We start from the raw sequence: 24,261 nt of genomic DNA, 5'->3' as shown, positions 1-24,261 counted from the left end.
GAAAGTCTTTATCTGGGTATGTATTTACAGCATTTGGAGGGGCTATTAGTTGGAAAGCTAATTTACAATCTGTAGTTGCTTTATCAACAACTGAAGCTGAATATATTGCTATGACAGAAGCAATAAAAGAGGCTATGTGGTTAAATGGTTTTTCACATGAGTTAGGCATATTTAAAGGGGTTATCACAGTTCACTGTGATAACCAAAGCACTATACATCTTGCCAAGAATTCAGTATACCACGAAAGGTCTAAACACATAGACATTCGACTTCATTTTGTAAGGGATGTAATAGCATCTAGAGAGGTTAAAGTAGAAAAAATTCCAACTGAGAAAAACCCTTCTGATATGATGAAAAAATCCCTACCAGCTACCAAGTTTAGGCATTGCCTAAATTTGATTAATATGAGGAGCTATTAGAGCTCGGATTACTCTACAGGAACAGTCTAGAGGAAGAAGAAGATCACTTTGCAAGGATAAAAGACTTGACAAGGTGGAGATTTGTTGAAGATGTGCCAAGTTTTTATTTTCTCCAACGACTTGCCGTTTGCTTTACCGTGTATTTCATTAATGGCATGCTTTGTAATATTAGGTAAGTGGCAATTATGTAATTACCTAGTTATATATATATAAAGGCATGTGAGCTTACGGGCAAAAGCAGAGTCAGAATTTTATTTCTTTCTTCTTCGTGAAGATGCTACCTGAGAGATACAGAGGTCAGTGAAACCCTAATTTTTCATCAAGATCAAATCAGCACTTTGAGGAGAAGATCAAGTGCAAGAAAGGTATGGTTTCGTTAGAGAATAATACGAGGAAGCCACTTTCTATTTTTGTGCGATGAGAAATGGTTGTAAGTGATTGTAAACTCTATTCTGAAGCATACTTCAATAATAAAGACTCCTAGACTGTTCCTGCCGTGAATGTAGACCATTAGGGTCGAACCACGTAATTTCTTGTATTGATTTTGCATTTCTTTTATTATTCTTGTATTTATTTTTGATCTTGTATGAATATATACTGTGATTTCAGATTTCTAATTGGTTTAAAATAGAAAACTAAACTGATCATGTTCATCATTTAATTTTCTTGAAATTTTGGTTGTCCTTTGTTCAAATTAATTGCATATTAAAACTAGTTACATTAATTTGGTTATTTGAGTACTTGTTGTGAGAGAGCTGAAATTATAATAATAACAATATTTTATTTAAATTTTAATAAAATATCTAATCTTTTCTCTTATGAATTGTATAACTAAACAAAACTTGAGCAAATTGGTCGTCCGAGGTATTAATTTGGGTAGCTTTGAGAGAAAAAGATAAAAGAAAAAAGAACCGACCTTAGGTCTTCCACCGATGGATTTCCATTCCTTGGGAAGCGGAAATTAAAGGCGGGCGAATGGAATCAAAGACTTCTATAGTGTTTTTTTTAATGATTATTGTAAGCAAAGACTTGTGTAGTTAATTTGTACAATTCCAACACCTTTTCTCTCTAATTTACCAATAAATATTTTTTTCTCTCTCTTCCCAATCTCAGTCTGTTTACAAATACAATTGAGTTTTGAATATTTTATTATTATTTATAAATTATTTTACTATTATTTATGTGACACCCCATACGATAAAGATAAGAGTATCATGTAGTGTATGAGATTTCATATTGTTTGAAAATGAGAAGTTTTCACTAACTCTTTATAAGGTTCTAATGAGATTTCAATTGTACCATTAATTAATCATTTTTCTATATAAATCATGTAATTTAGATTTTCCATTGAACGTTACAATTTACATTTAAAATATTATTGACATTCAAACCAAGCTGATGATCGATCGGATTACTGGATCCTAGATCAGCTAGCCTCAAATGCCCATGGAAAAATAATTTTTCGTACAGTCAGAAGACTTTTTATTGTGCTCTCTCTTTTCTTTTATCTTTTATCTTTTATCTTTTCTTTTTTTCTCTATGTGCCATCTGCCACCACCGTTCATCTTGTTTGGGAAGTAAACCCTCTTCCTTAAGGTTCCTGCTCGGCATAATATATTGAATCCGAATGGGTCGGTCACATTTTATCCTTAAAAATATTTTGTAAGATGAAATTAAAATTTTCATCCAAAAAGACCTTTTGTGACTGTATTTTAGGGTCAACTTAGAGACAAGAGTTTTGTCTAAATTGTATTTTTTGAGATAAAATCTTTTATCGTAAAAAATACAATCTCTTGTAGTGATTAATTTGAAAGAGTTTGTTAATTAATTCGATGATTCCTTGCAGAAGAATGTTGAAAATGAGAACACAGCGGTGGGCTTTGATTTGAAAGAATTGGCCGATAGCTCACTCCGGTTTTGCCTCAATTGAGATTGAGTTCTGGGTATTTTCTTTTGGAACAACTCCTTATGCTTGCTTTTTCATAGAACTTGTGTCACCTTTGCTGACTGCCATGCGGAAATAAAGAATTCTAAAATTAAAAATAACTACTTTTACATATAAAATTTAAGAAAAGAGATACCTTAAAAATAACGTCAATTTATAAAATCTTAGAAAAACCTAATTTTAATTTTATGTAAGAAATAACATTAATTTTTATTTTATATTTTTTTTATTAAAAACAACTTGATATACATATATATATATATATATCAATTTTTATGTGAAAAATAAATTTATTCTTTTAATTTTAAAATATCATTTTTTAAATCCTACTTGAATAGTTGAATGTATGATTTTTATTGTGTGGGGAGTGATTGAGCGAATTGGTCTTACAAGGTATTAATTTGGGTATTTTTTGGGGAAAAAAAAAAAGAAGAAAAAACGCGACCTATTGCTTGGAAAGCGGAAATTAAAGGCGGGACGAAAGTAATTTAAGACTTCTGTAGTTAATCAAAGTCGTCGAATTTCGTTCTAAAGTTCGTGCAAAAGCAGTTTTTGTACGTGGAAAACTTTTTATTGTGCCCACTTTTTTCTTTTTTTCCTTTTTTCTTTTTTTCTCTATGTACCATCTTCCACCATCGTTTATCTTGTTTGGGAAGTAAACCCTCTTCGTTAAGGTTCCTGCTCAGCATAAATAGACGTGCTTGACACTATCTCTGAGTCTCTGACTACTTTCAGTACCACTCTCTGGCTATTATAATCTAAGATCTGGTGGTAATTGTGTCAAAACTGTGCGTGTCTTGGAAAGGAATGGAAATGAAGGCCATTGAAGAGATACGTAGAAAAAAGTTTTCAATCGGAGGAGAACTGAACCCATTGACGGAGGATCTTCATCATGTTGGGAATTTGGACCTCCCAAATTCACCCCCCATAGAATCTACCCTTTGCAGGAGTAACAAAGAAAAATAGAGAAATAATAACAACACAAAATTTTACGTGGAAACTCCAAAACAGGAGAAAAACCACCAGACCCAGAGAAGAATATACACTATGTGAAAAATTATTACAATCACATAATTTCTCTCCTCACCCCAAACACACCCACAAAGCTTTCCCCACTAGCAAAACTTTAACTCACACCTCTTCCCATTTTACAAAAATGGACAACAGAGGAATTTAACTAGAGTCAAAAGTTACTAGCTAAGCATTTGACTGGTGCACTTAAACTAAGAGGCTAAGCCTCTTATTTATAAGCCTTGAGAGCTTGCTCCTTCCCATTTCCCACCCATGTGGGACTAACCAAAAGGAGCAAAAAGTCCAACAATCTCCACCTTGCGACTTTGACTGGTCCCACAGCCAAGCTCCACCTCAATGAAGATCTTCATAACTTCCGCTATCATGCTTCACCATAAAAGCATACCCACTTAGAATAAACCAATTCCAAGCATTACACTTCGGCCCATGTCGAAAACAACATTGCTGAAAATTATGGTGTAACTTCCATGTTTGGCTCTCCTGGAAGTTCATCAGCCATCGACATGAATTTCTACCACACACCCTGCATGAATGCCAAACCAATGCCCGTGTGCAAACTTGTGGACCTGCTAATATTAACACATCCTCTATCATGACAACTTTGAGAATTAACAGCATGCCATAAGGATGTACATGTCTCATTTTTCATGGAGAGAGACACAACATTAGCATCAATACCAGTATCTCCATTTACTGACTTGGAGCCACTTGCCGAACCAGCTCCTTGTACTAGCCGTTTCACCAGTCGCTAGAATCACTGCTGACTTCAGGGGTTGATCTGCCCTTCCACACCTTGTGTAAACCAATTTCTCCATCTCAAATCTAACAAGATTTGAAATCCTACTTCCTGATATTGCTTTGATGAATTTACTGTAGAAATGAATAGTACCTCACTAAGTCAGTTCCCAGGAAAGATTGGAGGGTCACAATGGACACACTTAAAATTTCCAATCTCCTAGATAAAACCTCCTTAGACTGTACGTATCCACACTACCACACCAAAACTCCACCCCACAAAAAGAACCTAGTGGCTCTGATACCAATTGTTGGGAATTTGGACCTCCCAAATTCACCCCCCATAGGATCTACCCTTTGCAGGAGTAACAAAGAAAAATAGAGAAATAATTACAACACAAGATTTTACGTGGAAACTCCAAAACAGGAGAAAAACCACCAGACCCAGAGAAGAAAATACACTATGTGAAAAATTATTACAATCACATAATTTCTCTCCTCACCCCAAACACACCCACAAAGCTTTCCCCACTAGCAAAACTTTAACTCACACCTCTTCCCATTTTACAAAAATGGACAACAGAGGAATTTAACTAGAGTCAAAAGTTACTAGCTAAGTATTTGACTGGTGCACTTAAACTAAGAGGCTAAGCCTCTTATTTATAAGCCTTGAGAGCTTGCTCCTTCCCATTTCCCACCCATGTGGGACTAACCAAAAGGAGCAAAAAGTCCAACACATCAGGCTGTCAAAAACCTGTCTGCTGAACTTTACGCCAAGGATGTCCACTTTCTCATGGAACTCATTCAGGTTCGAATTCACCACTCATTCTGATCTCTCATTATATGCATGCAGGTTTGCTTTGTGTGTGTGTGTGTTTGATCTTCGTACGTACGTATCGTGTATCGGTTCTTGATTATGTATATGTTAGTACATAATTATTAACTTAAAAGTCACCTTTGTTGACTTCCAATAAAAATGTGATTTTGAGACTCTCTTTAAAAGTTGAGCTGAATTAAGATCGGTTGAGTTCTTTATAAAAAGTAGTGAGTTGAGATAATGGAGTGAGTTTTATGAAGTCCACTTAAGACGAGTTTAGATATATTTGAATATTAAGATGAGTTTATAAGAAATTAAAAAAGGTCGTGGATTCCACGTGAAAATTAATATTGATTTGAAAAAAGTTGTAGCTCCCACGTGTAAATAGGTTTTTGAATTGAGTAATATTTAGTAATTTAAGAATTATAAATTTGGATGTTAGACTCAAATTAAATTTAGATTAGTCCAAATTCCAAACATGCATTGAGATTTCATTTTGAGAGATTCAAATGTTATATAATTAGCAGCTAGCACTCCAGTGTATTTCATCTTTATTATTTTTCTTTTTACGTACATTTTTTTAATATCTTTAAATATATATTTTTTAAAAAATTCACAACATCACTAAAGAAAACACTTTATTAAGCATTAAGTAAAACAAAATTGCATCGGGACACTATTGGGACCTCATGACTTCGGTAGATTTAGCATTTCTATTTTTTAAAAGGTTGTCGTGTGATCATGAAAGGGATTAACACATGATGCATGCATGAGCATTTTTTTAAAAGAAAAATTGTGTCAGAATGCGGAAGATAACGAATACATGGAGGAGGTGGATCCATCACTTGAGTTCCTGATAACCTCGGAGGACATTACGGGCACGGGAGCTCCAGCAACATTGCTTATTTTCAACAACGAGAAAGGTTTTTCTTCTAAAAACATAGACTCCATTTGCAGTGTTGGTCGGTCCACCAAGAAAGGCAACAGGAAACTTGGTTATATTGGAGAGAAAGGTACGTGCGTACGTACTATGTCTACTTTTTCACACTCCAATTAAAACTCAATTTATACGATCGATCGATATTTCATGCATGCATATATGCAGTACTCTCACGTACAATTATTTATTGCTCTTTTATTTTAATAAATAAAAATATTATAGCTGACAAGCTGTTATCTTAATCTTGGCCTGCCTCCGACACTGGGTTATACAATAATGCATGCACTTGTTAGATTTATCGATATCTCTAATCCTTTTGATGCACAGAAGCAACAACTTTTATGTATTGTTTTTTAACTGATCATAAATGCTTGCATGGAAGTTAATATGTTTGGAAAGTAAGTAGTACCATCTCCTTGAAAGCTGTCAAATGAAAGATGATTACAATAGTTGCTTGAAATTAGCAGCTTATTCCTTAACAGATCTCTCTCTCTCTCTCTCTCTCTCTCTCTCTCTCTCTCTCTCTCTCTCTCTCTCTCTCTCTCTCTCTCTCTCTCTCTCTCTCTCTCTCTCTCTCTCTCTCTCTCTCTCTCTCTCTCTCTCTCCATGCTCAAGAAATTACTTGATCTGTGCCATCATATATAAGATATAAACGTTGATTACTATGAATTAATTATGAGCTATATTCTTCATCTACTGTAATGCATCATGTATTTTCTTTTCTTTTCTTTTTTGGCCGATCTGTGAGAATGGGAAGGATATGTATTTTCTTTTATCTCTAATTAAATTACCATATGGTTAAAAATGCAGGAATTGGGTTCAAAAGTGTATTTCTCATTACTACTCAGCCCTACATATTCAGCAATGGGTATCAAATACGATTCAATGAAGAGCCTTGCCCACATTGCAACCTTGGGTACATAGTTCCAGAATGGGTGGAGGAGAACCCAAGACTTTCGGATATACAACAAATATATGGTTCCAAAAAATCTCTTCCTACAACAACAATTGTCTTACCTTTGAAGCCTGATAAGGTCAAACCTGTGAAGCAGCAGCTCTCAAGCGTTCATCCTGAAGTTCTTTTATTCCTAACAAAGTTGAAGCGGCTCTCAGTCAGGGAACATAATAAGAATCCTAAGCTCAATACCGTTAGTGCAATTGCTATTACAAGCGAGACTAACTTTGTGACGAGGAAGAACATTGATGCTGAGTCTTCCACACTCCATCTCTCTGCTGAGAGAAAGAATAATGGCTCTAATGCAGAATGTAGCTACTATATGTGGAAGCAAAAGTTCCCAGTAAGACATGAAAACAGAGTGGAAAGAAGAATGGACGTACAAGAGTTGGTGATCATTTTGGCTTTTCCCTTTGGAGAGCGTCTCAACAGAGGGACTAGTTCACCTGGGATTTATGCATTTCTACCCACAGAGATGATTACCAACTTTCCCTTTATAATTCAGGCAGATTTTCTTCTTGCATCATCAAGGGAAACAATTCTCTTGGACAGTAAGTGGAACCAAGGGATTCTTGATTGTGTTTCCTCCGCTTTTATTGCTGCTTTTATCTCCCTTATTCAAACTTCTGATCAAAATGTTCCACCATCAAGTTTGGCTCCCATGTTCAGGTTCATTCCTGTCAACAACTCTTCTTATCAAGAGTTGAATGAAGTGAGGAATTCAATCAAGAAAAAGCTTGATCAAGAAAATATTATCCCAAGTGAGTCCTACACAGAGCAAAAGTTCTTTCATAAACCATGCGAAGTTGGTAGGCTTATGCCTGATTTTTGGAACATTTTGGAAAAGGCAGAGAAGCAAGGGGTGAGCTTGCTTAATCTCTCATCCCATGGAAAATATATACTGACTTCTTCATTTGATAAAGGGGAGTATGATCACATATTGAGTTTCTTAGGAGTAGAACCAGTCAACAATGAATGGTACGCCAAGTGCATCCAGAGTTCTAACCTTGTTGCAGGAGTCGACAAGGACTTGTATTTGGATATTTTACTATTTGTTGCCGAGAATTGGAAATCAAAATTTGACAACACCGAGATGAAAATTATACCGCTCATAAAATATTTGGGTGTTGATGGGGGTGTATCTTTGTGCAGCATAAATGAATGCAGAAACTCCTATAAGGTGGTGTGCTCATACAAGTATTCTCGTCATTCTTCATGGGCAATTAATTTGAACAATTCTTCATGGCTAATTAATTGGAACAAGGAATTCCATTGTGTTGCGAGTCCTTTTTTTATGCCACAAAACACACAAGTAGCCATTCGATTATTTCCTAAGAAGATGACTTTACAACAATGGCTTCAAGAACATGTCAAGGTTGTTGCTTTGGATGTATATGACTATGCAGTTCATCTTAAGGACTGTATCAATAATGATGGGAAGCTCGCCATTGCCTTTGTTCACTTCTTATATCACTCTTTCTCAAAGGGTCATCTATCAAAAGCTCAAGTAGATCATTTATATAGTATTATGCCCCTCGTCAATAACTATGGGAATCTAATCAGACAGAGGAAAGGGGTTCTGGTCCCTGCCAACCAAAGCAAATGGGCGGGATTGATTGGTTCAAATCCATGGAGAGGTGAAAGCTATGTTGAGTTGGGAGAAGAATACTTGCGCCCGCGTTCTTTTGCAGGTGAATCTTGTTCTAGAGAAAAACTCTTGGAGTTCCTTAAAACTCACGTTGCTGCTTCTGATATCCCTGATATATCTCCTCCCAATGTCGCAATTCCTGCTGTTTCTGCACCTCTCACCAAACAAAATGCGTTCTTGCTTCTGGATTGGATTCAAAACCTAAAATGTAGGAGAACTCAAATTCCAGATAAATTCTTGATGAGCATAAAGGAAGGTAGCTGGCTGAAGATTACTACCAATGGCTGCTCGGGTTGCAGGCCACCATCTCAGTCATTCATGCTTACTTCTTCACTAGGAAACATTTTGCAGAATGGATCAGTACTTGCTGATATTCCATTGATTGATCAAAGTTTCTATGGTGATCAAATAAATAAATATAAGGAGGAGCTAAAGACAATAGGCGTCATGTTTGGGTATGGAGAAGCATGTGAATTTATTGGGAAGCATCTCATGTCTCTTGCTGATTCCTCCACTTTAACTAGAGACCAGGTGCTCTCTGTTTTGAATTTCATCAGGTTTTTAACGGCCAATTATCTTGCACCGGAAAAATTCATCAATACTATCAAAGAAAGAAGATGGTTGAGGACATCCAGAGGTGACATGTCTCCCGTTGGATCTGTTTTGTTTAACAATGAATGGAAGGTTGCATCTCAAATCAGTAACCTCCCCCTTCATCGATACAGGTTACTTTGGGGATGAAATCCTTTCTTTTAAAGAGGAGCTCAGGTCCCTTGGTGTGTTAATTGGCTTCAGTGCGAGTTACAAGCTTGTTGTAGACAACTTAAAATCACCTTCATCCTTGTCTTCTCTGACAGCAGAGGCTGTTATATTCATACTGGAATGTATGCATCGTTCAGGACAATCCAACAAACTCATTGAGACATTGAGTGGTGTGAAATGCTTCAAGACAAATATTGGTTACAGGTCTCCAGGAGAATGTTTCTTGTTTGACTCTCAGTGGGCTTGCATTCTACACGTTTTAATGATTTTCCACTCATTGATCATGATTTCTATGGAGGCAGCATCTTCTTATACAGAAATGAGTTACAGCAATTAGCAGTAAATATGGGTTTTGAGGAGACAGCCAAAGTATTTGCCCAGAGTTTCAAGCAGCAAGCGGCTTCCATGACGGAAGAAAAGGTTTTGTCCTTTTTGTCATGTTACACACTACTAAAGGATACTCCACATAAGTTTCCTCCAGAACTTAGGAAATATGTCCGTGAAGTGAAGTGGCTGCGAACTAGGCTTGGTGATCTCAGATCTCCAAGCAATTGCATTCTGTATGGTCCAGATTGGCAATCAATTGCCCCAATTACTCTGCTCCCTTTCATAGACGATAGTGACAATTATTATGGCAAGGACATTCACAAATACAAGAAAGAGCTTAAAAGTATAGGGGTTGTCACCGAATTCAAAGATGGTGTAAAGTTTATTGTTGATGGTCTTTTTTTCCCCCAAGACCCTTCCATCATAACTCCTGCAAATGTGGTTGCCTTGCTGGAATTCATCCACATTTTATTGCATGATCATGAAGGGAGATACAAATTTCCAGAAACTTTCTATGAAAGAATCTCTAAAAAATGGTTGAAGACAAATGATGGTTATAGGCCTCCAGATCAGTGCTTGTTGTTCGATTCTACATGGGCCTCTCATTTGAAGCATACGGATGGACCTTTTCTTGATGAAGGTTTTTATGGTTCTAACATTAGATCATACAAAAAAGAGCTTAATGCTATAGATGTTATCGTTGACGTAAAGAAAGGATGCCCCTTGATTGCCAGGCACCTTGATTGCCATCATGAACTTTTAACTATAAGTCGGATTTATAACTACTTGAGTAAATTTGGTTGGGAGCCAGATACTGATGCAGCCAATAGGATTTGGATCCCAAATGGAACTGAGAATGGAAAGTGGGTCAGCCCCAAAGAGTGTGTTTTGCGTGACACGGATGAACTATTTAGTTTTCGGCTGCAAGTTTTGGAAAAATACTATGATGATCAAAAGCTACTATTTTTTTTCTCAAGTGCTTTCAATGTTAAAAGCAATCCCTCTGTTGATGATTACTGCCAGCTTTGGAACGTTTGGGAAACTTCAAGACCCCAACTGTGACATGAAGACTGTTTCAAGTTCTGGGTCTATGTTTCTAAGCACTGGAGTGGAAAGACTGAGAGAACTCTCACTGATAGGTTGGAGAAATTACCGGTTGCTTCAGATTCAAATGGAATTTTGCTGTCCAACAAGCATGATGTTTTCATTGCCGATGATCTTCAGTTGAAGGATCTTTTTGGACAAGTTTCTCCCCGACCCATATTTGTCTGGTACCCTGAGCGAAGCTCGCCTTCATTACCTCGAACAAAGTTGCTTGAAATGTATAGGAAAATCGGGGTTCGGACTATATCTGAATCGATAAAGAAGGAAGAAGCATCAATGGTGGATGTTGCTCAACTCAATCAGGTGAATCCAAAGGATATTTTGATTAAGAAAGGGTTGGTTAGGCTCATCCTTGGTTTTCTAGCAGATCCTGTGTTGAAGATTGAAGTAGAGAGGCGACATGAAGCTGTCAAAGGGCTTCTGAATATGACTTTCCTGGAGACAGTTGAACCCATCACTGTAAACTATACTTTATCACTTTCTTCAGGGGAAAACATGGAATTGAAAGCTAGCCGGATGATACGTTGGGATAGAGAGGCCTCAAAGTTTTTTGCACAAAAGTTGGACAGATCCAGTGGATATAAGAATATGATTGAGTATGCTACATATTTCTCTGAAGCAATATCTGAGGGTTTGTTATGGGAAAACAGTGATCACATTGGTGCACTCTTTGAGCTGATAAAGTTGTGTTTCGTTCTTGAATATAATGAGGAAGCAATAGGGTTTGTAATGAAGACCAAGAACATGCAGATTTTCATGGAGGACGAGGAGTTCCTTGCGTCTATCTTCCCTTGATTTAGGTTTGGATTTGAACTAGCTAGGTGCGTTTGTGAGTGTATGTTTGGCATAAATATCAAGCATGAATCAGTTGCTGCACAGCTGATTCTAATGCTCTTTCCATATAAAATATGTGTAAACCGGCTTGTTTTGTTTTGTTTCTAATTTTTATGTTGGGAGTGCTTTTGCTTGTAATTTCGAATCGATTGATATTGTGTGGTATTTTTACTATTTTGGTTTGTTTGCATTTTTTAATGGATAAATTCTCCAAATGTTGTTGATTATATATATATATATATAAAGAGAAATGATAGTTGTAGTTGTTAGTGCGCAAGTGCTGTGCAATCACGTTGAAAAAATTGAATAAATGCGAGATCCACATAAAAAGAAATTAATTTTTTAATAGTAGACTCTATTCTTTTTCAAAGCGATTACACGATACTTGCACATTCTGTGACGGTATATAGAAGCATTACTCATTTATAAATATTGCAACTTTATGGGAGGTTTTTGGTTGGCTTGTGCTGATCAGATATTTATATATATTATTAATTTTGTCTTGGGTTTAAATTTGATTTCCCTAGCTGGACTATAATACAACGTGCTAGACCATGTACATCTTCATAAAATTAGACACCATCAATACTCAATGCCTTTTTATAACTCACGATGTAGACCTTCAATTTTGCTATGGAAATAGGAAAATTGTATGCAAAAAACTTTTCTAATTCTTTTTTATAAATTGGAAAAACCTGATTATAATTATAGAGGTGAAGGTGTGGATACCATTAGTTTGAAGGAACAACAGATAATATTGCTAATCCTTAGACTTGGATTTCAATCCCTTCAAAATCTAGATCATTTGCTTTCTGAAATTGCCTCTAATGCAAAGATTGTGAAAAAACTAGAATTTGAAGCTGAATTTGAAGGCCGTCCCCCTCATTTCAAAACGAAGGGGGAGAGAGAGGAAGAGATATATATTCTTAAAGGAGGGAGAGAGAAAAGTTGGGGATTTATCTATCAGAAATGCTAAAGCTACATATAGGGAATCCTAATTGTGGATCCCGATTGTGTTTTTTTTTACCTAGTGATTAAGGAAGTTCTTTTAATAATATTATGATTTTTTTAAAAAAAAGTATTTAAAAGCATTTAAAAAATACATGGAAAAAAAGCATTTTGCACTGTCGGGATCCCATTGGTTTTGGGCCTGTTTCTTATTTACTTCCTTCTATAACTTTTATGACCTATATGTTATGTAAATTTATATAATTTGTTTTGTTTTTCTTTATTGTATAGAACTTGTTCGAGAGGGTGAAAATTCTATAAAAGTGTCAAATACAATGTCTACAACCAATGCAGATTAAAGAGGTGATAAGAAATTTATCAATCTTTGCTAGTGTACTATTTTTGTTTTGCTTGTAGAATATTTATCAATCGTTGCTTGTAAGATTTATCAACCAATGCAGATTATGAGTTATCTTGAAAAAGTTGGCTTCTTTAGTTTTATTTTGTCTCTTCCATAATTTTTGACGATATATGTTATGGTAGCCAATATGATCTGCTTTGTATTATAGATACTATATTAATATTTCAATCAAGAACTGTCATTTATGCATCCAAATCATTTGGTATCAACATACTGACTTCAAGACCTTCTCTTCCTCCCATTGGGATTGGCTTTGCTTTGGGTGGGCATATTTCAAGTGGAGCATTTTTCAAATCCAACTTGTGAACTGGAATCAGATCTTTTTTTACCAAACACATGGATTGAATTAAGCAGCCATATTTCACAGATTCTGATAGATCCATAAGAGTACAGCCAACAGTGTTTCAATGTATTACATATTTATAGCAGAAACTAAAATCTACAATGGCCACGCTTATCCACAACAGTTGCTGTTCTGCTGGATTGGCTGCCCCTTCATTTGAACAGTTCCCGTTGACTTGTTTGCAGTTGGTTGGTTGCCCATTCTATAAAAAGGGGGGGAAAAAAAATCAAGATTTTAAAAAACTTTTAAAAAATTCAATGAATTCTGAGTAAAGCAAAAGACTTTCTTTGGAGGAGAGCTATTATTTTTGTTTGCATGACTAGTTATGTTTTGTGAAGTGTAGACACTAGTGGCTTTAATGGATGAGTTGGGACAGTTCCAGGAAATGAAGAGCACATGGGCCTGCTCGGGCTGGATGCAGGAATGCTGGTAAAACTTGCCATTGGCTGTTGCTGTTGCTGTTGCAGTACAATTTGTCTTTGGCAATTGGCTAAAATATTTGGTGTTGGGCTTTGATAGTTGATTAAAGTTTAAAATTCTGTATGTATTGATCTAAGAGTAGGGAAAGATAATGTGAAGCCGACGTTACATACATGACTGCTACTGTTAATTTTTTTTAGAGCTTCTTTTATTTTTTTTTTAGAGCTGTATTAATCAGAATGTAATGGTAGTTGCCTTTATTTTATTTATTTTGTTTTTCTTTTATTATTCGGAAATTGAAATTTGGATGACTACTGATTAGGGATTTTTTTAAAGATTTCTTTATCTGTATTTTTTTTTTTAATTTTATTACTATAATTGATAACATTGTTTAAGTTGTTTGGATGGATATAGAAAATTTTTATTTTTTTTAGTAAAATATTTTATTCAAATTTATTCTATATAGACAATTTTCCTTTTATGATTATTTTTATTTTCCTTTCAAGTTTATTTTTGGTATTTTTTGGCTTAAAATTAGATAAAATATTAGTGAGATTTCTCTGTTAGGCTGCAAAACATAGGATATTAGGATTGGGCCATTGGCCCATTTGGTACAAGGTCAGACCAAACGGACCGGTCCCAATGGCTGTCTAGTCCGGTCCAAGGTGGGAAAACCTTGGACCGAAGAGGTCCGGTCCGGCCCACAAAACCTCTTATGGACCAACTGGATTGGACCGAATTCATCCATAGTTTTAATTATAACTTTTAAATGTAGTTTTGTTATTTTAAATTTATAATTTACTGTACCATTGATTACCGTTCGAATGAAAAATATTTAGTTCAAACAGTAATAATTATTTATTAACATTCGAACACATTTACCATTGCCATTTGAGTGATCACCATAAAAACCATTTAAATGAAAATGAAATCGTCAATCCAGTTTGAATGGATAACTACTAAGTTCGAACATTTTGCATGTGTAAGCATTCAAACGCATACAATTCGTTCAAACTAAACCCATCAAGTAACTCAATCGTTCAAACATAGTTCATCAATCTTAACATTCAAACACAGTTCCTTTCGAACTATTTTCTTAAATGTTTGATCGGATTATCTATGTTTGAACACAAACTTAAACTTTAGAACAACAAGAAAGCGTTCGAACACTTATTGGATTTGAATAGAAACAATCAAATTTGTGTATTCAAATTAAATTATCAACTTGTCTTAATAGTTAATCGTAAGTTCAAACATAATATACTCAGTTCAAAAAGAATTTTGGGATGAAATTGTTTTGTCCCCAAACAAGAATTTTGTTGGAACTCATTTGAATGGGTCGGTCTTATTTCGTCCCTAAAAATATTTTTTGGGACGAAATTAAGATTGTCAAACATAGCTCATCGATTTGAACATTCTAAAATAAAAAATAACAACTTTTTCATATAAAATTTTAGAAAAGAGATAACTTAAAAATAATTTCAATTTATAAAATCTTAGAAAAACCTAATTTTAATTTGATGTAAGAAATAACATTAATTTTAATTTTATAATTTTTTTATTAAAACAACTTAATATCAATTTTTATGTCAAGAATAAATTTATTCTTTTAATTTTAAAATATAATTTTTTTTAAATCCTACTTGACAATATTTAAGACTGCAACATGTTCTCAGTTAAACAAGGTTGCCGAAATATATAATGGAAGAGCCAAATTTAATGTTTGTTATAGGACATGGAATTGGTGGTCTGAGGTATTAATTTGGGTTTCTTTTTTTTTGGGGGGGGGGGGGGGGACTTGGCCTTCCACTGATGGATATCTATTCCTTCGAAAGCGGAATTATCTTGGCACTTCTCAACACTTCTCATTACTATTTATTATTTTATTATTATTTTTTACCTATTTTTTTTACTATTCATTATTTTTTATCTATTTTTTATTACTATTCATTATTTTATTATTACTTTTTACTTACTTTTTATTACTATTCATAACTCTTCTCAACACTTCTCAACACCCAAACTCATCCAGGTGGGCGAAAGGAATCAAAGAATACCATTATCTAGACTTTTTTTTTTCTTTCAATCACAAAGAAATTATATAAAAATAAATTTACAAACTGACGTGATTTGATATAATACGTCAGATTGTAAAATTATTTTTAGTATAAAATAGATCTAATGAATCATATAAAATTACATCAATTTGTAAATTTATTTTTATATAATGACTTTATATCTATAACAGTTTTCTATTTTTTTTTTTAATTATTATTGGAAGCTAAGAGTTATGTAGTTAATTTGTACCGAGCCGTCGAATGCGTTCTAAGGTTTGTGCAAAAGCAGTTCTCGTACAATCCCAGCACCTTTTTTTCTCTCTAATTCGTAATATATATATATAAATATATATATATATATATTTATATATTTTCTTTCTATTCTCAATCTCAATCTATTTACAAATACAATTGATTTTTAATTATTTTATTATTTATAAATTATTTATTATTATTTATAAATTATTTCACTATTATTTATAATATATAGTATATAAGATCTTACATTACTTGAGAAGGAAAAATTCTTACTTTTTATAAGTTTATAATGAAATTCTAATTATATCATTGAATTACCTTTTGGACATTTCAAAAAGGATAGAAAACAAAAAAATACTTTTTAGAGTACAGCCGTATAGGTCATGTGATTTAAATTTTCTATTAGAGCGTTACAGTTTACATTTAAAATATTATTGACATTCAAACCAAGCTGAAGATCGATCAGATCACTAGATCAGCTAGCCTCAAATTCCATGGTGGTAGATTGACATTCAAACCATGAACGATGGAAAAATAATTTTTCGTACAGTCCCGAGACTTTTTGTTGTGCTTTCTCTTTTCTATTTTTTTTTTTTTTTTTCCCCTCTATGTACCATCTACCACCATCGTTCATCTTGTTTGGGAAGTAAACCCTCTTCGTTAAGGTTCCTGCTCGGCATAATATATTCAATTCGAACAGGATTTTGAGATGAAATTGTTTGATTCCCAAACAAAAATTTCGTTGGAATCTGTCCGAATGGGTCGGTCACATTTCATCTCTAAAAATATTTTTTTTGAAAGAAATTAAAATTTTCATTCCAAAAAACCTTTTGGAACTGTCTTTTAGGGATAAATTGGAGACAAAAGAGTTTTGTCTCCAAGACTTTTTGAGATGAAAATTGTATTTTTTGAGATAAAATCTTTTATGTCATAAAATATAATTTTTTGTAGTGATAATTTTGAAAGAGTTTATTGATTAGTTCGACGATATCTTGCCAAAGAATGTTGAAAATGAGAACGCAATGGTGGGCTTTCATTTAAAAGAATTGGCAGATAGCTCGCTCCGATTTTGCCTCAATTGAGATTGAGTTCTGTGCATTTTCTTTTGGAACAACTCCTTATGCTTTTTCTTTTGGAACTTGTGGCACCTTTGTTGACTGCCATGCGGAAATAAAGAATTCTAAAATTAAAAATAACTACTTTTTCATATAAAATTTTAGAAAATAGATATCTTCAATTTATAAAATCTTTAAAAAAACTTAATTTTAAAATTTTAATTTTATGTAAGAAGTAACATTAATTTTTATTTTATATTTTTTTAATTAAAAACAACTTAATATCAATTTTCATGTCAAAAATAAATTTATTCTTTTCATTTTAAAATATAATTTTTTAAAATCTCACTTGAATGTATGATTTTTATTGTTTGTGGAGCGATTGAGTGAATTGGTCTTACGAGGTATTAATTTGGGTATTTTTTGGTAAAAGAAAAAAAGAAGAAAAAACGCGACCTTAGGTCTTCCACCGATGGATTTCTATTCCTTGGAAAGCGGAAATTAAAGGCGCGACGAAAGTATTGATTATCCAAAGTTAAATGATACTTTTAACTAATATGAGATAAATTTGGTTCTGATTATTCTTATTTTTTTTTTAGAAATAGCCGATAGCCACCCACGTAGTAGCCCCGTCCCAAGTTTATTAAGAAAGCCCTCACATATGGCGGAGGAAAATCGTGGTTACATTACTATCAACAGGGATTTTACAAAAAAAAAAACAAAAAATCAAAAAAATCCCTGTGATCAAAGGAAAACAAAACAAAGGAAGTGCTAACAACCTAACACAATTACATCCTAATATAAGGAAGACCCCACATATCCGTGCGTACTAATCCACGAAGGATTCCCCTATTAAGGGCCAACCCTGTAAAAAAATTACCTCTATTAAAAGCCCATTCTTTGGCAAGATAGTCTGCAACTATGTTTGCTTCTCTAAAAATATGTTGGATGGAACACTGTAAATCAGCAAACAAACTCTGGATGTCATCCCAAAAATCCCACAAATACCATAAACTGCATTTACCAGCCTGAATCCATTTCACAATAACTTCTGAATTGGACTCCACCAAGATGTCTCGAATACCCAACTGTTATGCCAACTTTAACCCATCCAGTAAAGCTCTCCCCTCAGCAACATTATTGGAGACCTGCCCATAATGAATAGCAAAACCCACTAACACTCGACCATCATGATCTCTAACAACCCCACCGCCACCTGCTAATCCAGGATTTCTGAGCGAACTACCATCAACATTGAGTTTATACTGACCTCTATTTGGCTTAATCCAAGCTATAGCTTTCATACTTTTTTTTCTAACATGAGAAAAAGGGCAATTTAATTCCTGTAAAACCTTGATATCATTTGCATGCAATCTATCAAATTTGCGATGCGGAGAAAAAATATCAATTAACATCAATTTAATCCTCCTTACCACACCCTTCCAATCAGTAGTCTTTCCTTCCATTCTATGCTCACACCGTGCTCTCCACAAAGCCCACGTGATAATAATAGGTAAGATACCACGACAACAACTTACTTGAGAAGATTCTGATGCTCAAATCCACCAAACATTCATAACCACAGTCCAGTTTTGGAGGTTAGGCAACCGTACCCCCAAAATACCTGCAAAATACCTCCAAACCATAGCAGACAACTCACCACTACAAAAAATATGATCAATGGATTCTTGTTGTGGTAAAACACAACAATGACATTTTGAAGCTAGAGGAATACCTAGCTTAGAAATGATATCATCCACAGGTAAAACATGTTTTTTAGCACGCCAACAAACAAAAGACAGTTTTTTTGGAACCAAACTATGCCAAAGCCATTTTTTCCAAAGACAGATAGTTCTTGTCTCTCTAATTAAATGCCAAGCAGATTTGGTAGAGAAAGTACCGTCCGGATTAGGCTTCCAAATATGCACATCTGAGCAACCTGAGATATGAACTGGCGAAGCAATTATTTTCTCAACCATCTCTTTCGACACTAGCAAACGCAATTTAACCACATCCCATCCAGAACTATTTAAAATATCATCCAAAACTATTTAAAATATCAGCCACCAATAAAATCTCATCTACACAAACCTCTTCTGTATTAGCAATGGCCCCATCCCCCAACCAATTATCAAACCAAAAATTACAAGCACCACTTTTAATCAAAATATATTAATTTTGTTGCACAATCGGCATCACAGATAAAATACCTTTCCAAAATCTTGAACCTGTGGAATTATAAAGAGCCATAGGGTGCTTATCACCCACATATTTCCTCAGAAAGAATTTTGCCCACACCGAATTCCCCTCCAACAGTTTCCAAGCAAATTTCATGAAAAGAGACCTTTGCACATCATGTAGGTTTCGAATACCCAGTCCTCCTTCCTCAACCGGCAAACAAATATTTTTCCAAGAAACCCATTTTCTTTTTCTTTTATCATCAGTCGAATTCCAAAGAAAATTAGTGAAGATACTTTTGATGGCCTTGAAAACACCCTTAGGTAGATTCATAACAGAGAGAACATGAATTGGCATACTAGATAAGACATGTTTGAGAAGAATAATCTTACCCCCGAAAGAGAGAATGTTACTCTTCCACCCAGCCAATTTTTTCTGCAACTTTAACAACAAAGGTTCAAATAATTTGATAGTCATCCTTCCCACATGTAGCGGAACTCCCAGATAAGTGCATGGCCATTTCCCCTCCATAAAACCTGTAATCCTCAAAGACTCCAATTTTCTAGCAACAGAAAACTTAGAGGAGAAAAAAATAGATGACTTAGCCGGACTGACCATCTGCCCAGACATAGATTGGTACGCTTGCAAAGTCTTCATAATCTGCAGAAGAGATCTTTTACCCCCATTTGAAAAAATCAGCACATCATCAGCATAAAACAAATGAGAAATTAGAGTACCTCCATTAGAATTAAAAGGCTTTACTCTTTCCTGTTGAAAATCAACATTAATCATACGAGAAAGCAATTCTTGAGATAAAATGAAAAGATAAGGCGATAGGGGATCCTCTTGCCTAATACCACGGGAAGGTTTGAAAAAGCCCTTTAAAGAACCATTAAGCATCACCGAACACATAGGAGAAGAGATACAATTAAAAATCAGGCCCCTCCAATGATCTGAGAAACCCAACCTCCTCATCACCTCCAACAAGAACCTCCAATTTACCCTGTCATACGCCTTTGCCATATCAATTTTAATCATAACATTACCACCTCTCACTTTCTTGTTCATACTCTGAACCATTTCTTGAGCGATAGAAATATTATCAAAAATGCTTCGGCCTTTAATAAAGGCTGATTGTTCCGCAGAGATTATTTTCTTCATGATTGGTTCCAACCTATTCACCAGAACCTTGGATAAAATTTTATAAACAATAGAGCATAAACTGATAGGCCTAAATTGTGAAAAACCCCTTAGGTCATCCACTTTCGGTATCAACACAATATTGGTGGCACCAAAGAACGTAGTTAAAGGCTTACCCTCAAAGAATTCAATTGCCAACATCAATAAATCTTCTTTGATAATATCCCAGGCATGATGGAAAAAACTAGCAGAAAAACCATCAGGCCCTGGACTACTATCTTGTGGGATCGACCAAAGCGCCTCCTTAACTTCCATCAAATTTGGAACTCTGCCAAGAAACTGATTATCATCCTCAGTAATAATAGAAGTTGTAAGATTCATACCAGGCTCCTCAAAAGACACTGCCGACGTGGTTAATTGCTGCTGGAAGAAATCAACAGGCCCCTCAAGGACTGCTTCACTGGAATCAAGAACACTACCATCTTCAAGAATCATACTCTCTAAAGCCTTAAATTTCTTTTTACATCTAAGAGAAGCATGAAAGAAAGCTGTGTTTTCATCACCTTCACAAATCCACTTAACTCTGGATTTTTGACACCCCATAATCTCCTCTCTATGCAAATATTGGAGATGCTTTTGCTTGCATCTCAAAAGTTCAACTTCCATATCTTGAGTATAATTTTGCTGTACATTATTCTCCAACGCAAGGAGCTCCTCTTCAATGACTTTAAGATCTACTTCCACTTTACCGAAGACCTCCCTATTCCATTTCTTCAACACTTGTTTCAGTTTTTTTAATTTTCTACTAAATTTCACCATCGGGGAATCTTGAAATTCTTGCCTCCAACACTCACTTACCACACCTAAAAAATCCTCATGCAAACACCACATTCTTTGAAAACGAAAAGGTGTAGACCAACCCTCCTATCAACCCATAAAGAGGTAACCATAGGGCAATGATCAGACGAGGTTCGAGGAAGATACATCAAACAACTATTAGGAAAGCTGGATAGAAAACCAGTATTCACCAGCACTCTATCAAGCCGAGCCCAAATTCTTCCACCCCCTAACCTCCCATTACACTAAGAAAAACGATTACCAGAATAAAGAAGATCAACATGACTACAATCTTGAATAAAACTATTAAACTCATCCCGCCCCCGAGAAGACTGACAAACTCCACCAATTTTCTCACCTTCCGACCGGATAATATTAAAATCCCCACCAAGAAACCACGGTATATTATCACCACCATCTAAATCCTGAAGATAAGACCACAGGACCCGACGTTGTTCTTGAAAACAACTTGCATAAATAAAAGTAGCCAACACTCTAGAATTACCAAGAGAGAACCAACCTGAGAGAGCTTGAGCCATCACTGAATGCAGTTGAAACTCAATGCCATCAGCCCAGAACAGCCAAACTTTACCACCTACTTCTACATGATTACAGAAATTTGGAAGACGTAACCACCGTGCCCAATGAGCACACTTATTAACTGAAAGAAAAGGTTCTAAAATTCCTACAACCGATGGACGGTATTTATTCTTAATCTGCCTCAAACTTGCCTTCGAAGAACAAATCCCTCTAATATTCCATACAAGAATATTCATCAATTAATAGTGTTTATTGGAACGTGTCGTTCGTTCAAGAACAACAATCGGTTTTTTTTCTTTATTCCCACGATATTTTTTTTTTCCTCGGAACTTCAATCTCACTATCCGACTCATAACACTTGGTAGCCAATTCTTCAATCTCATCCTCATTATCATTATCAGTCAAAGAATGTGCTAAAAAAGGATACCGTAAACAATTATCATTACCTATAGCATTGCAGTAAACCTCTCCTTCAAGAGCTTCATCAATCAGCTTTAGAGAGCTTCTAGGGGATCCACGGTTGGCTACCAAATCATCACCCTCATCCTTTTCACCCAGATTTTCAGACCCCTCATACCAAGACAACTTTCCAGCCGATTGATCCTTATAAACATTCTGTCCCACTGCACGTTCTTCCTCCGGTTCCATCAGCCGAATGGCTTCGGTCATCTTCATCCCATTCTCCTCCAAGAGAGCTTGAGGCTGTGAAAATAAAACACCATTAGAATCCATAAATAAAATCTCCAACTGATCGAACTGAGCAATACTCTGTTTCTGGGCAATCCGATCCAGAATTTGTTTCCGTCGTCCACTCGGTATTTCCTTCTCCTCCTCTTCAACCTGCACTTTCTCTTCTGTTTTCTTCTCCCCAACCACCTTCCATACTTTGTTCTCTAACCCCTTCCCATTGGCAACCGAATCCACTTTCTTTTTTCCCTTCAAATTATACTGACTTTTCGATTTGCAGGAGCCTTCCGAATGCCCCTGTTTTCTGCACCAGTTACAGTACACCAGTAGGTTCTCAAATATAACCTCTTGAAAAATACTACTCTCCAGCCCAGGTGATCCTATCTAGAAATGCTTCTTCAACGGCACCGAGACATCCAACTCAACACATATTCTAGCCGCTTTCGGTCTGGTAACACACAACGTAGCATTATCACATTTCAAGAACCGGCCCAAACCGTCACCAAAACTCTTCAGCATGGATGTTTGGAAGTAATTTGGAGGTAGTCCAGGTATTGTAAGCCAAACAGGGACCAACGGGGGCTCATCTTCTTCATTAAAACCCGGAGTCCAGTGAAAGATCTTATACGGAACACCATTCACGTCTGAGTAGCCTCTAGCCATAACAGATACAAAGTCACCCTCATTAATCAATCGGACCAATATATTCCGAGTGTTTCTCAACTAACCAACCACCGGCGTATCCTTAAGACCCCATCTACTTTTAATAAAAACTCTAATCTGATCCAAAGAAGGCCGGCGCCGTTGAAACTTCAAAACCACAGCAAACCGAAAAGGCTTTGCCGATTTCGCTACTTCAGCCGGAGAGAACGTAAAAAACATCTCCCCATCCACAAACCGGGGTTCATGAACAGATATTTCCATAGAAGGCAGAGGTTGTGGCCGGTTAGCCACCACATCTGCAAAACCCCTCCGAAAACCAACTCCAGCATCATGCAACGAAGAAGAGAAATCAACTCCAGCCACCGTTCCAGGCACCCCCAACGGCTGGGCAGCAGTGGACGAGGATGGCGCTACAGGGTTTTCCATGCAAACCCTAGGGTTACGTAGATCCTAGAGAGAATCTGGACACGTCATCATCTCATGAGCCGGTTTTGTGCTAACTATCCGGTTCTGATTATTCCATTCATATCAAATTTTTATATTGGAATAGTCATTTTTTCATTATATAATAATAAAATAATATGAAATAAATTTAATTTTGACTATTCTATTCACATCAAATCTCTATATTAGATTATCAATTTATTTATTATATAGTAATAAAATAATATTAATTTAAAAAAAATTTTAATTTTTTTAATTATTATTATTTTTTTAAATTTTATTATAATATTAATTTAAATAAATATTTAATTTATTTTACAAAAAGCAAACGAAGACTCCAACTTAAGAATCACAACTACTCTGGTCCAAGAACGAAGCTCGTGTGCCTTTCCGGAATGGTCGAAGGCAGTTGTGATGATAAGAAGAAAGAGAAACATTATAAATTTGATCTATCTACAGTAACAATCAAATTTAAAATTTACTTTAGAAGTTACTGTAACTAAGTCCTTTAGCTAATCTATTATACTCTGTTTTTACTGTCTAATAGCTAGATATACGATAGATTTAATTTTTATCTAAGGATCATGCTATATATACAGAGAATTTCCACCAAAATTCTTTACCGATCAGTCAAAATTTTTTTTTTATTTTCATTTTTTTTCACTATTTTTTTAAACTATTTAAATATTTTTAAATTATAAAAAAAATCAGATATTCATTTAAAAACACTTACTTAACATCTAAGTAAAATA

At 35.2% G+C, this 24,261-nt stretch overlaps 1 protein-coding gene and 1 pseudogene across 1 annotated transcript; one reads left to right on the top strand and one right to left on the bottom strand.

Annotated features, from left to right (window-relative positions):
• Nucleotides 1-3,156: 3,156 nt before the first annotated feature.
• Nucleotides 3,157-11,787, top strand: LOC122299937 (annotated as a pseudogene).
• A 6,324-nt stretch (nucleotides 11,788-18,111) lies between these two features.
• Nucleotides 18,112-23,065, bottom strand: LOC122298830. The gene is made up of 7 exons (XM_043108682.1): nucleotides 22,863-23,065; nucleotides 22,074-22,706; nucleotides 21,517-21,925; nucleotides 21,367-21,420; nucleotides 19,814-21,262; nucleotides 19,231-19,248; nucleotides 18,112-18,363 (listed from the first exon to the last, which is right to left on the bottom strand). The coding sequence occupies exons 1-7, from the start codon at nucleotides 23,063-23,065 to the stop codon at nucleotides 18,112-18,114; spliced, it is 3,018 nt and encodes a 1,005-aa protein (XP_042964616.1).
• Between the last annotated feature and the right edge of the window lie 1,196 nt (nucleotides 23,066-24,261).

The sequence above is a fragment of the Carya illinoinensis genome, chromosome 16 (assembly GCF_018687715.1).
Source record: "Carya illinoinensis cultivar Pawnee chromosome 16, C.illinoinensisPawnee_v1, whole genome shotgun sequence".
Taxonomy (NCBI): domain Eukaryota; kingdom Viridiplantae; phylum Streptophyta; class Magnoliopsida; order Fagales; family Juglandaceae; genus Carya; species Carya illinoinensis.
Note: the sequence above shows the minus strand (reverse complement) of the source record. Positions and strands in the feature narration are given on the sequence as shown.